Source organism: Anomaloglossus baeobatrachus, chromosome 5 (assembly GCF_048569485.1).
Source record: "Anomaloglossus baeobatrachus isolate aAnoBae1 chromosome 5, aAnoBae1.hap1, whole genome shotgun sequence".
In the NCBI taxonomy this organism is placed as follows: domain Eukaryota; kingdom Metazoa; phylum Chordata; class Amphibia; order Anura; family Aromobatidae; genus Anomaloglossus; species Anomaloglossus baeobatrachus.
This window is the reverse complement of record NC_134357.1, coordinates 115,681,477-115,697,018: the sequence shown is the minus strand read 5'-3', so window position 1 is coordinate 115,697,018 and position 15,542 is coordinate 115,681,477. Positions and strand designations below refer to the sequence as shown.

At 51.4% G+C, this 15,542-nt stretch overlaps 1 protein-coding gene across 1 annotated transcript in view; it reads left to right on the top strand.

Moving 5' to 3' along the window:
* Nucleotides 1–15,542, top strand: part of DNA2 (DNA replication helicase/nuclease 2) — a 127,428-nt gene that overhangs the window by 102,166 nt on the left and 9,720 nt on the right. The window contains exon 20 of the mRNA XM_075348790.1: nt 2,435–2,583. Coding sequence (XP_075204905.1) covers nt 2,435–2,583 — 149 coding nt within the window. The remainder of the gene's footprint in view (nt 1–2,434; nt 2,584–15,542) is intronic.

Below are 15,542 nucleotides of genomic sequence, written 5' to 3'. Positions count from 1 at the left end.
AGAGTACTGCGCAAAAATCAGATCCGATTGCAGCCGCGTCATACTCGTCGCCACAGACTGGCCGAGGAGATCGTGGTACCCGGATCTGTGGCATCTCACGGTCGGCCGACCGTGGTCACTACCAGGCCGGCCAGACTTACTGTCCCAAGGGCCGTTTTTCCATCGGAATTCTGCGGCCCTGAACCTGACTGTGTGGCCATTGAGTCCTGGATCCTAGCGTCTTCAGGATTATCCCAAGGGGTCGTTGCCACCATGAAACAGGCTAGGAAGTCCACTTCTGCTAAGATCTACCACAGAACGTGGAAGATTTTCTTAACCTGGTGCTCGGCTCAGGGAGGGTCTCCCTGGCCATTTGCATTGCCTACTTTTCTTTCCTTCCTGCAATCGGGGTTAGAAAAGGGCTTGTCGCTCGGCTCCCTTAAGGGGCAAGTCTCGGCACTATCCGTGTTTTTTTCGGAAGCGTCTAGCACGTCTTTCTAAGGTGCGCACGTTCCTACAGGGGGTCTGTCATATCGTACCCCCGTACAAGCGGCCGTTAGATCCATGGGATCTCAACAGGGTACTAGTTGCTCTCCAGAAGCCGCCTTTCGAGCCTCTGAAGGAAGTTTCATTTTCTCGCCTGTCACAGAAGGTGGCGTTTCTCGTTGCGATCACATCGCTTCGGCGAGTGTCTGAGCTGGCAGCTCTGTCATCCAAGGCTCCCTTCCTGGTGTTCCACCAGGACAAGGTAGTGCTGCGCACCATTCCGGAGTTTCTCCCTAAGGTCGTATCTTCATTTCATCTTAATCAGGATATATCCTTGCCTTCCTTTTGTCCTCATCCGGTTCACCGGTATGGAAAGGACTTACGTTTGTTAGATCTGGTGAGAGCACTCAGAATCTACTTTTCCCGCACGGCGCCCATGCGCCGTTCCGATCCATTTTTTGTCCTTGTCGCTGGTCCGCGCAAGGGGTTGCAGGCTTCTAAAGCCACCCTGGCTCGATGGATCAAAGAACCAATTCTAGAGGCCTACCGTTCTGCGGGGCTTCCGGTTCCTTCAGGGCTAAAAGCCCACTCACCCAGAGCCGTGGGTGCGTCCTGGGCATTACGACACCAGGCTTCGGCTCAACAAGTGTGCCAGGCAGCTACCTGGTCCAGTCTGCACACTTTCACCAAGCATTATCAGGTGCATACCTATGCTTCGGCGGACGCCAGCTTAGGTGGAAGAGTCCTGCAGGCGGCAGTGACACCCCCGTAGGGGAGGGCTGTTTTGCAGCTCTAACATGCGGTATTTCTTTACCCACCCAGGGACAGCTTTTGGACGTCCCAATCGTCTGGGTCTCCCAATAGAGCGCTGAAGAAGAAGGGAATTTTGTTACTTACCGTAAATTCCTTTTCTTCTAGCTCTTATTGGGAGACCCAGCACCCGCCCTGTTGTCCTTCGGGATTTTTTTGTTGTTTGCGGGTACACATGTTGTTCATGTTGAACGGTTTTTCAGTTCTCCGATGTTACTCGGAGTTAATTTGTTTAAACCAGTTATTGGCTTTCCTCCTTCTTGCTTTGGCACTAAAACTGGAGAACCCGTGATACCACGGGGGGGTATAGCCAGAAGGGGAGGGGTCTAGCACTTTTTAGTGTAGTGCTTTGTGTGGCCTCCGGAGGCAGTAGCTATACCCCCAATCGTCTGGGTCTCCCAATAAGAGCTAGAAGAAAAGGAATTTACGGTAAGTAACAAAATTCCCTTCTTCATCTGTAAATGTAAAGGTTACCCCAAAAATATCCTCAATGACCCTACTGGTATTGGAACAAAGTGCTTTGTAGCAAACTGTGCACCTCATCTGTCATTTGGAGAGAGCAGAACATGTAGCACCAGCCTGAAAAAAAGGGGCTGCTAGGACGAGTGGGGTATAATTAAGATGCCAAACTATAGTTTTCATGTTAAACTTGGTCATACAGGATAAAGTCATCAAGTTTATATAGTATGGCTTTGGTGACATCTAAAGGTATTCCATACTACACTGTTAAAAGCTACAACAATATTTATTTGGATCTAGAAATATGAGCATTTTTGAGCTTTGAACTATAGAGGAAACACGTGCAAACAACGTGAGATCCCCACAGACTAAGGGCTTGTTTACATGTTGGGTTTATTTCATGCATTTTTAAGGGTTAAAAAAGGAAGCATTTTTCAGAGTGGCTGAAACTTCCGAAATCTCATGCACGTGTTGCTTATTTTTTCCTTTCAGATTTAAACCAACAAAAAATAGCAATTTGTTAAAAAAATAAATAAAATGCATATTTTACACTGTTTTTCATGCAGAAAAATGTGCAGTAAATAACGTGTGCACATACCCTTAGTCTATATTGGCAGTAAAGACAGCAGCCCTGCTTACAGGAGCTTTCAATCTATGCGAGAAAGGTCTAAATTTGTTCTGCAACTTTCTTTTTAAATAGCTTGGAGACCTTCTGAAGGATTGGAGGAGACTCAATGTGGCCCTGACACGAGCCAAGCACAAGCTCCTAATGATCGGCTGCGTTTCTACTCTGTGCCGCTTTGAGTTCCTGGAGAAGTTGATTTGTCATCTTCGGACCGAAAACCTCATATCCTTTTTTTGTGGTATTTGCACATTATGAGGCTGTTACATACATCCAAGTACATATCTAACCATGACTGTAACACTAGAAGGAGCACAGATGGAATATTGTGAATATTTGGAAGGCAGAAGGTGTCAGGGTGACTTGATCGCAGTCTACAAATAATATATATATATATTTATATATTTTTAATAGAGGCATACGCACACACGGTCAACATTGTAGGTACCCATCGTTTAATGAAGGAAAAACCCACAATGGTCGCAGAAATAACTTGAATCTGACAAAGGTAATAATAAATTAAAAATCTATGAAAATGAACAAATGAAAGTCAGACATTGCTGCTTTTCTGCTTCCACAGGATTTAAAAAAAATAAATAAAAATAAATAAAACTCATGAAATCAGCCTGGACAGAAATGATGGCACCCTCCTGCTCCTCCTTAACTTAATATTTTGTTGCACAACCTTTTGAGGCAATCACTGCAATCAAACGATTCCTGTAACTGTCAATGAGACTTCTGCACCTTTCGACAGGTATTTTGGCCACTCCTCAAGAGCAAACTGCTCCAGTTGTCTGGTGTTTGAAGGTTGCCTTTTCCAGACGGCATGTTTCAGCTCTTTCCAAAGATGCTCAATAAGATTAGGTCAGGGCTCATAGAAGCCCACTTCAGAATAGTCCAATGTTTTCCTCTTAGGCCGGTTTCACACATCCGACTTTTCGCCGGTTTGCCGGATCCGGTGCTCTCCCATACAGTGACTACAGTACAGTGACAGCCCAACAAGCGCCGCTCACATGCTGTCATGTGACCGGCGCATGTGACCCGGAAGTTACAGCGCTGTCACTGTACTGTATTGTCTGTACGGGAGAGCGCCGGATCCGGCAAACCGGCGAAAAGCCGGATGTGTGAAACCGGCCTAAGTCATTCTTGGGTGTTTTTAGATGTGTTTTTTGGGTCGTTATCCTGTTGCAAGACCCATGACCTGCAACTGAGACCAAGCTTTCTGACACTAGGCAGTACATTTCTCTCTAAAATTCCTTGATAGTCTTGCGATTTCATTGTACCCTGCACAGATTCAAGACACCCTGTGCCAGATGCAGCAAAGCTTCCCCAGAACATGACAAAGCCTCCTCCATGTTTCACAGTAGGGACAGTTTTCTTTTCTTGGTATGCTTCGTTTTCTTTATTGTTCCTTTGGGAGACCCAGACCTTGGGTGTTTAGCTTCTGCCTCCGGAGGACACACAAAGTACTAAACCTAAAAGTGTAGCTGCTCCCTCTGAGCTTATACAGCCCCTGGTGAGCCAGTCCCAGACAGTTTATCGCTTTGTGTTCAGGAGGCATACATCCACACATGCATTCTCATATGATTTTTTGCTTTTTGGAAAGAGATTGAAGAAGTGCGGGTCCACGTCTGGACTCCCGGCATATCCCTTCTCACCCCACTGTGTCGGTGGTGTTGTAAGGTTGATTTCCAAGCATGGAGCCTTACATGCCGTGCTCCTTCACCATCCCTCCTGGGCTCTGGCTTGAAGTGGGAGCCAGCGCGGTCTCCATGCCTGGCTGGACACCGGTCTCCGTCCACAGCCCTTTAGGACTATGCTGGACCGGAGCACTCATCCCCAGGGACCTGGCCCTGCGTCTCAGCAGCTAAGTACCTGAGACGTTCATATGTTGGGGGTCCCTGTCCTTTATTGTATGGGGAGAGTGTGTTTGCTGTATTTATTTTTGGCATTTCTGGCGGGTTCTCTGGCTTTCGCCCGAGAACCGCGCCGATGGTGCCTGCGCGTCGGCCTCGCTGCTCAAATTTAGGCCTCGGCTTCGCCGGAGGCCTAGTTTCTGTTACCGGCGGCCATTCCCTCGCATGTCACTCATGCAGAGGGACAGGCACGGCTCCTCTCGGCGGCCATCCTGCACAGGGGAGGGACACTCCCCACTGCTTGTGCGTGACTCCTCCCCTGCAGGTCTCTATGGCCCTCCAGATCCCTCTTTCCTACAGGGACGCCCCCGTCCCGCCCCCTCTCTTCGCTCCGGCGGCCATTTTCTTGGACAGGGTTCACTCTGCGCTGGGCCATCCTGCACTCTGCATCCCTGCTGAGGTGCTGTGCATTGGAGGTCCGGGGTTCGGGATCTGGAGGGCACACAACACCGCTTCCAGCGGTCTGGTAAGCCACAGCCGGTCTCTGGTTGTGGACCTCTGTATATACTCCCTGGGGTTCATTCTCTTTGTAGAAGCTGTCCCCACTCCAGCAGCATGTCTCACACGAGGAGCAAGGCTCCAAAGCTTTATACTGTATGCGCTGCATGTAAGCTCCTGCTGCCTGAACCGAGCACCTATCCACATTGTGATGTCTGCTCTAACTTGGAGGTGCCACAGCCTGGAGCCTCACCCCCAGTGGTCTCTCAGGCTGCTTCTGCACCTGTGGCTGAACCCCCGGCCTGGGTAGAGTCCTTCTCTAGGTCTATCTCCCAGTCTTTTGCTGAGTCCATGGGACTTCTGTCCAGGACTTTGATGAATATGCATCAGCCCCCTTCACAGGGTGCCTCTAATGCTCTTGCTAAGGGTCCTTTAGGATCCCTATCATCTGACCTCCGTCCACCGGAGCTCACAGAGGATTCATCATCAGGGCACAGACCCCGTCCTCCTAAGAGGAGCCGCGGGGTTTCCTCTCCCTCCTCATCCCGCGGCTCTGATTCAAGAGCTGACTCGCAAGATGAGGAGGATGCCTTTACAGGGGGCTCGGAGGCTAACTCCATGTGCCCCATTGATCTTTCCGAGGGTGACTCAGATCTTAGTGACTTGATTGCTTCCATTAATTCTGTACTGGATCTCAATCCGCCAGTATCAGAGGAGCAACCCTCTCTGGCAGAAAAGCACCAGTTTACCTCGCCTAAGAGAGTAAAGAGTGTGTTCTTTAACCACTCCAGTTTTCAGACCGCTGTGACCAAACCCAGGGCCTGTCCTGACAAACTCTTCCCAAAGCGTGGTTCTGATCGTTTTCCCTTTCCACCTGAGGTGGTCAAGGAGTGGGCTCACTCCCCAAAGGTAGACCCTCCGGTGTCTAGGCTCTCAGCCCGGACTGTTGTGTCGGTGGCTGATGGCACTTCCCTTAAGGATTCCACTGACCGTCAGATTGACCTTCTGGCCAAATCCGTGTATGAAGCGGCGGGGGCCGCGTTTTACCCAACTTTTGCAGCAGTGTGGGCTCTTAAAGCCATCTCTGCTTCTCTAGAGGAGATGCATTCCCTCACCAGGGAATCTATGCCCGAGATGGTTGCCTTAACTTCTCAAGCTTCAGCTTTTTCATCCTATGCCATGTCTGCCATGCTAGAGGCTTCTCACCGCACTGCGGTGGCTTCAGCTAATTCCCTCGTTATCCGCAGGATCTTGTGGCTTCGAGAGTGGAAGGCAGATGCTTCTTCAAAGAAGTACCTTGCTGGGCTCCCTTTTGCTGGTTCCCGGCTGTTCGGTGAACAGCTGGATGAAATTATTAAAGAAGCTACTGGCGGGAAGAGTACTTCCATGCCACAAACCTCCAACTGGTCGTCCTCTAAGCCCTCCGCCTCGTCCGCTAACTCAGCTAAGGACCAGAAATCCAACTGGCGCCTAAAAGCGCGTCCACAGAAGACCGCAGGAGGTTCTGCCACTAAGGCAGCCTCCTCGTGACTCTCTGCCCGCTCCAGCAACGTCCTTAGTCGGTGGCAGGCTCTCCCACTTTGGCGACGCTTGGTTTCAACAAGTCTCCGATCAGTGGGCGAGAGATATCATCTCTCACGGCTACAGGATAGAATTCCCTTCCAGCCCGCCAAACAGATTTTTTCTCTCAACTCCCCCCTGCTCCAAGGCCGCCGCCTTCTCACAGGCTGTGGCAGCCTTGCAGGCCAACGGAGTAATTGTACCAGTTCCCGCCCGGGAACGGTTCAGAGGTTTTTACTCAAACCTCTTCCTAGTTCCCAAAAAGTACCTTCCGGCCCATCCTGGATCTCAAGCTTCTCAACAAGCATGTTCGGGTGCGGCACTTTCGCATGGAGTCTCTGCGATCAGTCATTGCCTCAATGACCCAAGGGGATTTCCTGGCGTCCATCGACATCAGAGATGCTTATCTACATGTGCCAATTGCAGTTTCACACCAGCGTTGGCTACGTTTTGCAATAGGAGAAGATCATTTCCAATTCGTGGCTCTCCCTTTCGGGTTAGCCACGGCCCCTCGGGTATTCACCAAGGTCATGGCAGCAGGACAGGAAAATTTTCCAAGTCCTGTGATAGATCTTGACGGAGGAACACTTGCGCGCCCGAGTCATAGTGGAGATGACTTCAGGGGGGATACCAGAAGCCGTCAAAATCCAGGACTCAAGAGCCACGCTGTCAATTTGAGGGCCGCAGAATTCGGGCGGAAAAACGGACCTTGCGAGAGTAGATCTGGAGCGTCCGGGAGATGCCACGGCATCTCTACGGACAGTTGGAGCAGATCCGGATACCAAGCTCGCCTGGGCCAGTCCGGTGCAATGAGGATGACTCGACGACCCTCCATTCTGATCTTGCGCAGGACTCTGGGCAAGAGAGCTAGAGGGGGAAACACGAAGGACAGACGAAACTGGGACCAGTCCTGAACCAGAGCGTCCGCGGCGAAGGCCTGAGGATCGTGGGAGCGAGCCACGTAAACAGGAACTTTGTTGTTGTGACGGGATGCCATTAGGTCCACGTCCGGAGTGCCCCATTTGCGGCAAATCAACTGAAATACTCCCGGGTGCAGGGACCACTCGCCACCGTCCATGCTTTGACGGCTGAGATAATCTGCCTCCCAGTTGTCCACGCCTGGGATGTGGACTGCGGATATGGTGGACCTGGAGTCTTCCACCCATTGAAGAATGTCCTGGTGTCGCTCTACCGGCCATCCTCCTTGGCCATTCTCCTTGCCGACTCTTCTGTCTTTTCTACAGTCCGGTCTGCAGCTAGGACTGTCGCTCAACTCTCTCAAGGGACAAGTTTCGGCTCTGTCAGTTCTGTTCCAGCGGCGTCTCGCTTGGCTGGCTCAGGTCCGCACCTTCATGCAGGGCGCGTCTCACATCATTCCGCCTTACCGGCGGCCCTTGGACCCCTGGGACCTTAACTTGGTTCTCACAGTATTGCAGAAACCCCCCTTTGAGCCTCTTAGGGAGGTTTCTTTGAAAAAGCTCTACATACTCTAGATCTGGTGTGTGCTCTCCGGATCTATGTGTCTCGCACCGCTGCTCTTAGGCAGTGCACCTCTCTTTTTGTGCTAACCACAGGTCGGCGCAAGGGCCTCCCTGCTTCTAAACCGACCTTAGCCCGTTGGATTAGGTCGACCATTTCGGACGCCTACCAGAGAACGCAGGCGCCTTCCCCGCCGGGGATCAAAGCACACTCGACCAGAGCTGTCGGTGCCTCTTGGGCTTTTAGGCACCAGGCTACGGCTCAACAAGTCTGTCAGGCTGCCACTTGGGCTAGCCTGCATATTTTCTCGAAGCACTACCAAGTGCATGCTCATGCTTCGGCAGATGCGAGCTTGGGCAGACGCATCCTTCAGGCGGCGGTCGCCCATTTGTGAAGTTAGGTTTTGCCTACTTCTTAGTTTTTCTGTTTATTTCCCACCCAGGGACTGCTTTGGAACGTCCCAAGGTCTGTGTCTCCCAAAGGAACGATAAAGAAAAAGAGAATTTCTTTGTCGCTCCTAATTGGGAGACCCAGACAATTGGGTGTATAGCTACTGCCTCCGGAGGCCACACAAAGCACTACACTTAAAAGTGTAAAGCCCCTCCCCTTCTGCCTATACACCCCCCGTGGGATCACGGGCTCCTCAGTTTTCATGCTTTGTGCGAAGGAGGTCAGACATCCACGCATAGCTCCACTGTTTAGTCAGCAGCAGCTGCTGACTATGTCGGATGGAAGAAAAGAGGGCCCATACTAGGGCCCCCAGCATGCTCCCTTCTCACCCCACTTTTGTCGGCGGTGTTTGTTAAGGTTGAGGTACCCATTGCGGGTACGGAGGCTGGAGCCCACATGCTGCGTCCTTCCCCATCCCCCTTAGGGCTCTGGGTGAAGTGGGATTTTACCGGTCTCCAGGCACTGAGACCGTGCTCCATCCACAGCCCCTGGGGATTCTGCTGGATATGGAGCTGAGTATCGTCAGGGACAGGGCCCTGCTACGTCAAGGTACTCTGTGTCCCCGTACAGACCGCGCGCAGACACACTGCAGCATTGCTGGGTGTGTTAGTGCGCCGGGGACAACAGCGCTGCGCGCTTGTGCCATTACTAACTACAGCTCTGCTGAGTGAGTCAATGTATTGGGAACTGCCGCGCCGGCCGCTGCTGTCAGTTCACGCTGCGGCGCGGCTGGGACTTGTGGTGCGCCGGGGACTTCCGCGCTGACCGTGCATATATGACGGCCGCGCTTATTACTCGAGTCCCCGGCTTTTGCGACCTAGTTTCGTTTCGTTCCCGCCCCCAGGCCTGCCAGTCAGGGGAAGGGCGGGACGCTGTACAGAACGTCAGCGCCGAGGGCTGGAGTCTACTTTACATACTCCAGCCCTCACACTGGGCACAGTGGGACGCCAGTTTCCCGCACTTTGTCTGAGGCACGCCCACGGTCCGCCCCTCTTCACAGAACGCCGGCAGCCATTCCTGTGTGCAGTCTGAGCTGGAGAGGGGAGACAAGTTCTGGGAGACCCAGACACGGGATTCTGGCGACCACACACCCGCGTTTGAGCGGGCGGTAAGCGGCACCTCTGGTGCTGACCCCACTAGTGCCGAAGTGTACATTTGTATTTTTATGCTTGCATGCTATACATTGCACTGTACGGTCGCTGGTGATTCTTGGCTATATACCCTCCTAGATTGCTCAGAGGAGACAACAGCATGTCATCCGCAAAAAGCAAGGGTGCCAAGGCACAGGCTTTCTATGCTGCTTGTACCGCATGTGAGGCTACTCTACCGGCAGGTTCCACTGACCCCCATTGTGTGCAGTGCTCGGCCCCTGTGGCACTTGCTCGGCCGGGGCCTCTGCTAGAGGTGACCCAGGGAGAACCACCTGTGAATACTGTCCAGGTGACGGGGACGGAGTTTGCAGTTTTTGCTGATAGATTGTCTGTGACTATGACTAAGATTCTAGAAACTTTGCAGTCTAGACCAGTAACTCAGACCATGGGCACTGTGGAATCATTGCTCCCTGGTCCCCCTCAGTTGGAACAGCTCCGGGCTCCGGGGGTGTCCCATGCATCCCAGGGTGAAGGCTCTGACACGGACGACAGTCCCAGACAGCCTAAGCGAGCTCGCTATGAGCGGCCCTCGACTTCATCACACTGGTCAGGGTCCCAGCAGGAGGACTCTCTGTATGATGAGGCGGAGGTAGCTGATCAGGATTCTGATCCTGAGACCGCTCTCAATCTGGATACTCCTGATGGTGACGCCATAGTGAATGATCTTATAGCGTCCATCAATAGAATGTTGAATATTTCTCCCCCAGCTCCTCCAGTGGAGGAGTCAGCTTCACAGCAGGAGAAATTCCATTTCAGGTATCCCAAGCGTAAATTAAGTACTTTTCTGGACCACTCTGACTTTAGAGAGGCAGTCCAGAAACACCACGCTTATCCAGATAAGCGTTTCTCCAAACGGCTTAAGGATACACGTTATCCCTTTCCCCCTGACGTGGTCAAGGGCTGGACCCAGTGTCCCAAGGTGGATCCTCCAATCTCCAGGCTTGCGGCCAGATCCATAGTTGCAGTGGAAGATGGGGCTGCACTTAAAGATGCCACTGACAGACAGATGGAGCTCTGGTTGAAATCCATCTATGAAGCTATCGGCGCGTCGTTTGCTCCAGCATTCGCAGCCGTATGGGCACTCCAAGCTATTTCAGCTGGTCTTACACAGATTGACACGGTCACACGTACATCTGTTCCGCAGGCGGCATCCTTAACCTCTCAAATGTCTGCATTTGCGTCTTACGCGATTAATGCTGTCCTGGACTCTACGAGCCGTACGGCAGTGGCGTCCGCCAACTCCGTGGTTTTACGCAGAGCCTTGTGGTTAAGGGAATGGAAGGCGGATTCTGCTTCCAAAAAGTGCTTAACCAGTTTGCCATTTTCTGGTGACCGACTGTTTGGTGAGCGTTTGGATGAAATCATTAAACAGTCCAAGGGTAAGGATTCATCCTTACCTCAGCCCAGACAAAACAAACCCCAACAGAGGAGGGGACAGTCGGGGTTTCGGTCCTTTCGAGGCTCGGGCAGGTCCCAATTCTCCGCGTCCAAAAGGACTCAAAAGGATCAGAGGAGCTCAGACTCTTGGCGGGCTCAGTCACGCCCAAAAAAGACAGCCGGAAGACCCGCTACCAAGGCGGCTTCCTCATGACTTTCGGCCTCCTCTCTCCGCATCCTCGGTCGGTGGCAGGCTCTCCCGCTTTGGCGACATTTGGCTGCCACAGGTCAAAGACCGTTGGGTGAGAGACATTCTGTCTCACGGGTACAGGATAGAGTTCAGTTCTCGTCCTCCAACTCGATTCTTCAGAACTTCTCCACCTCCCGACCGAGCCGATGCTCTTCTGCAAGCGGTGTGCACTCTAAAGGCAGAAGGAGTGGTGACCCCTGTTCCTCTTCAGGAGCAAGGTCACGGTTTTTACTCCAATTTGTTTGTGGTGCCAAAAAAGGACGGGTCTTTCCGTCCCGTTCTGGATCTAAAACTACTCAACAAGCACGTGAAAACCAGGCGGTTCCGGATGGAATCCCTCCGCTCCGTCATCGCCTCAATGTCTCAAGGCAGTTCGTAGCTCTGCCTTTCGGGCTGGCGACAGCCCCACGGGTCTTCACCAAGGTCATGGCAGCAGTAGTAGCAGTCCTGCACTCTCAAGGTCACTCTGTGATCCCGTATTTGGACGATCTACTTGTCAAGGCACCCTCTCAAGAGGCATGCCAACACAGCCTGAACGTTGCGCTGGAGACTCTCCAGAGTTTCGGGTGGATCATCAACTTTTCAAAGTCAAATCTGACCCCGACCCAATCGCTAACATATCTTGGCATGGAGTTTCATACTCTCTCAGCGATAGTGAAGCTTCCGCTGGACAAACAGCGTTCACTACAGACAGGGGTGCAATCTCTCCTTCAAGGCCAGTCACACCCCTTGAGACGCCTCATGCACTTCCTAGGGAAGATGGTAGCAACAATGGAGGCAGTCCCTTTCGCGCAGTTTCATCTGCGTCCACTACAATGGGACATTCTCCGCCAATGGGACGGGAGGTCGACGTCCCTCGACAGGAACGTCTCCCTTTCTCAGGCGGCCAAGGAATCTCTTCGGTGGTGGCTTCTTCCCACCTCATTGTCAAAAGGAAAGTCCTTTCTACCCCCATCCTGGGCGGTGGTTACGACAGACGCGAGTCTATCAGGGTGGGGAGCAGTTTTTCTCCACCACAGGGCTCAAGGTATGTGGACTCAGCAAGAGTCCACTCTTCAGATCAATGTTCTGGAAATCAGAGCAGTGTATCTTGCCCTACAAGCCTTCCAGCAGTGGCTGGAAGGCAAGCAGATCCGAATTCAGTCGGACAACTCCACAGCGGTGGCATACATCAACCACCAAGGAGGAACACGCAGTCGGCAAGCCTTCCAGGAAGTCCGGCGGATTCTGACGTGGGTGGAAGACATGGCATCCACCATATCCGCAGTTCACATCCCAGGCGTGGAAAACTGGGAAGCAGACTTCCTCAGTCGCCAGGGTATGGACGCAGGGGAATGGTCTCTTCACCCGGACGTGTTTCAGGAGATCTGTCGCCGCTGGGGGATGCCGGACGTCGACCTAATGGCGTCCCGGCACAACAACAAGGTCCCGGCTTTCATGGCACGGTCTCACGATCACCGAGCTCTGGCGGCGGACGCCTTAGTTCAAGATTGGTCGCAGTTCCGGCTACCTTATGTGTTCCCACCTCTGGCACTGTTGCCCAGAGTGCTGCGCAAGATCAGGTCCGACTGCCGCCGCGCCATCCTCGTCGCTCCAGACTGGCCGAGGAGGTCGTGGTACCCGGATCTGTGGCACCTCACGGTAGGCCAACCGTGGGCACTACCAGACCGGCCAGACTTGTTGTCTCAAGGGCCGTTTTTCCATCGGAATTCTGCGGCCCTGAACCTGACTGTGTGGCCATTGAGTCCTGGATCCTAGCATCTTCAGGATTATCTCAAGAGGTCATTGCCACCATGAGACAGGCTAGAAAACCATCCTCCGCCAAGATCTACCACAGGACGTGGAAGATATTCTTATCTTGGTGCTCTGCTCAGGGAGTTTCTCCCTGGCCATTTGCATTGCCTACTCTTCTTTCCTTCCTGCAATCCGGTTTGGAAAAAGGTTTGTCGCTCGGCTCCCTTAAAGGACAAGTCTCAGCGCTATCTGTATTTTTTCAGAAACGCCTAGCACGACTTCCTCAGGTACGCACGTTCCTGCAAGGGGTTTGTCATATCGTCCCTCCTTACAAGCGGCCGTTAGAGCCCTGGGATCTGAACAGGGTTCTAATTGCTCTCCAGAAGCCGCCTTTCGAGCCTATGAGGGATGTTTCCCTTTCTCGCCTTTCACAGAAAGTGGCCTTTCTAGTAGCGGTCACGTCTCTTCGGAGAGTGTCCGAGCTAGCAGCGCTGTCATGCAAATCTCCCTTCCTGGCGTTTCACCAGGACAAGGTGGTTCTGCGCCCGATTCCGGAGTTTCTCCCTAAGGTGGTATCCCCCTTTCATCTCAATCAGGATATCGTCTTACCTTCTTTGTGTTCTCATCCAGTTCATCAATGTGAAAAAGATTTGCATTTGTTGGATCTGGTGAGAGCACTCAGAATCTACATTTCCCGCACGGCGCCTCTGCGCCGCTCGGATGCACTCTTTGTCCTTGTTGCTGGTCAGCGTAAAGGGTCGCCAGCTTCCAAATCCACCCTGGCTCGGTGGATCAAGGAACCAATTCTTGAAGCCTACCGTTCTGCTGGGATTCCGGTTCCCTCAGGGCTGAAGGCCCATTCTACCAGAGCCGTGGGTGCGTCCTGGGCATTACGGCACCAGGCTACGGCTCAGCAGGTGTGCCAGGCGGCTACCTGGTCGAGTCTGCACACTTTTACCAAGCATTATCAGGTGCATACCTACGCTTCGGCGGACGCCAGCCTAGGTAGACAAGTCCTTCAGGCGGCGGTTGCCCACCTGTAGGAAAGGGGCTGTTTTACGGCCCTATCACGAGGTGTTATTTTACCCACCCAGGGACTGCTTTTGGACGTCCCAATTGTCTGGGTCTCCCAATTAGGAGCGACAAAGAAGAAGGGAATTTTGTTTACTTACCGTAAATTCCTTTTCTTCTAGCTCCAATTGGGAGACCCAGCACCCGCCCTGTTTTCTTAGGGATTTTTGTTTTTTCGGGTACACATGTTGTTCATGTTGAATGGTTTCAGTTCTCCGATGTTTCTTCGGATCAAATTTGTTTTTAAACCAGTTATTGGCTTTCCTCCTTCTTGCTTTTGCACTAAAACTGAGGAGCCCGTGATCCCACGGGGGGTGTATAGGCAGAAGGGGAGGGGCTTTACACTTTTAAGTGTAGTGCTTTGTGTGGCCTCCGGAGGCAGTAGCTATACACCCAATTGTCTGGGTCTCCCAATTGGAGCTAGAAGAAAAGGAATTTACGGTAAGTAAACAAAATTCCCTTCTTTGTTTACTTACCGTAAATTCTTTTTCTTATAGTTCCGTCTTGGGAGACCCAGCACCCTCCCTGTTGCCTGTTGGCAATTTCCTTGTTCCGTGTGTTTTCACCGGCAGTTGTCGTGGACAGAGTCTCCGGTTGTTCCGGCTCTTGCTCTGTTCTACTTGTGGGTGGCTATTCTCCTTCAGCTTTTGCACTAAACTGGCTGGGACTGGCTCACCAGGGGGTGTATAAGCTCAGAGGGAGGAGCTACACTTTTAGGTGTAGTACTTTGTGTGTCCTCCGGAGGCAGAAGCTAAACACCCAAGGTCAGGGTCTCCCAAGACGGAACTATAAGAAAAAGAATTTACGGTAAGTAAACAAAATTCTCTTTTTTCCATCTGTGAACATAGAGCTGACGTGCCTTGCCAAAAAGTTCCATTTTTGTCTTATCTGTCCATAGGACATTCTCCCAGAAGCTTTATGGCTTGTCAACATGTAGTTTGGCAAATTTGTGTGGCTTTTTTTTTTTTTTTTTTTTTTTTCTTTTCTTCAATAATGGTGTCCTTTTTGGTAGTCTCCCATGAAGTCCACTTAGACTCAAACAACGATGGATGGTGTGATCTGACACTGATGTTGCTTGAGCTTGAAGTTCACCATTAATCTCTTTAGAAGTTTTTCTGGGCTCTTTTGTTACCATTCGTATTATCCGTTACTTTGATTTGTCATCAATTTTCCTCCTGCGGCCACGTCCAGCGAGGTTGGCTACAGTCCCGTGGATCTGAAATTTCTGAAATAATATGTGCAACTGTAGTCACAGGAACATCAAGCTGCTTGGAGATGGTCTTATAACTTTTACGTTTAACATGCTTGTCTATAATTTTCTTTCTAATCTCCTGAGACTCTTTCCTTCGCTTCCTCTGGTCCATGTTGAGTGTGGTACACACCATGTCATCAAACAGCACAGTCAGTATCTGTAACTCTATATACAGGCCAACTGACTGATTACGAAACTGTAGACACCTGTGATGCTAATTAGTGGACACACCTTGATTTAACATGTTACTTTTGTCACATTATTTTCAGGGGTACCATCATTTCTGTCCAGGCCTATTTCATGAGTTTTATTCTTTAAAAAATTATATGGAAGCATGGTTGAAAAGCAATGTCTGACTTTCATTTGTTCATTTTCATAGGTTACTTTTACTTATTACTTTTGTCAGATTCAAGTTATTTCTGTGACCATTGTGGGATTTTCTTTCATTAAATGAGCGGAACCAACAATTTGGACCGTGTGTGTGTGTGTGTGTGTGTGTGTGTGTGTG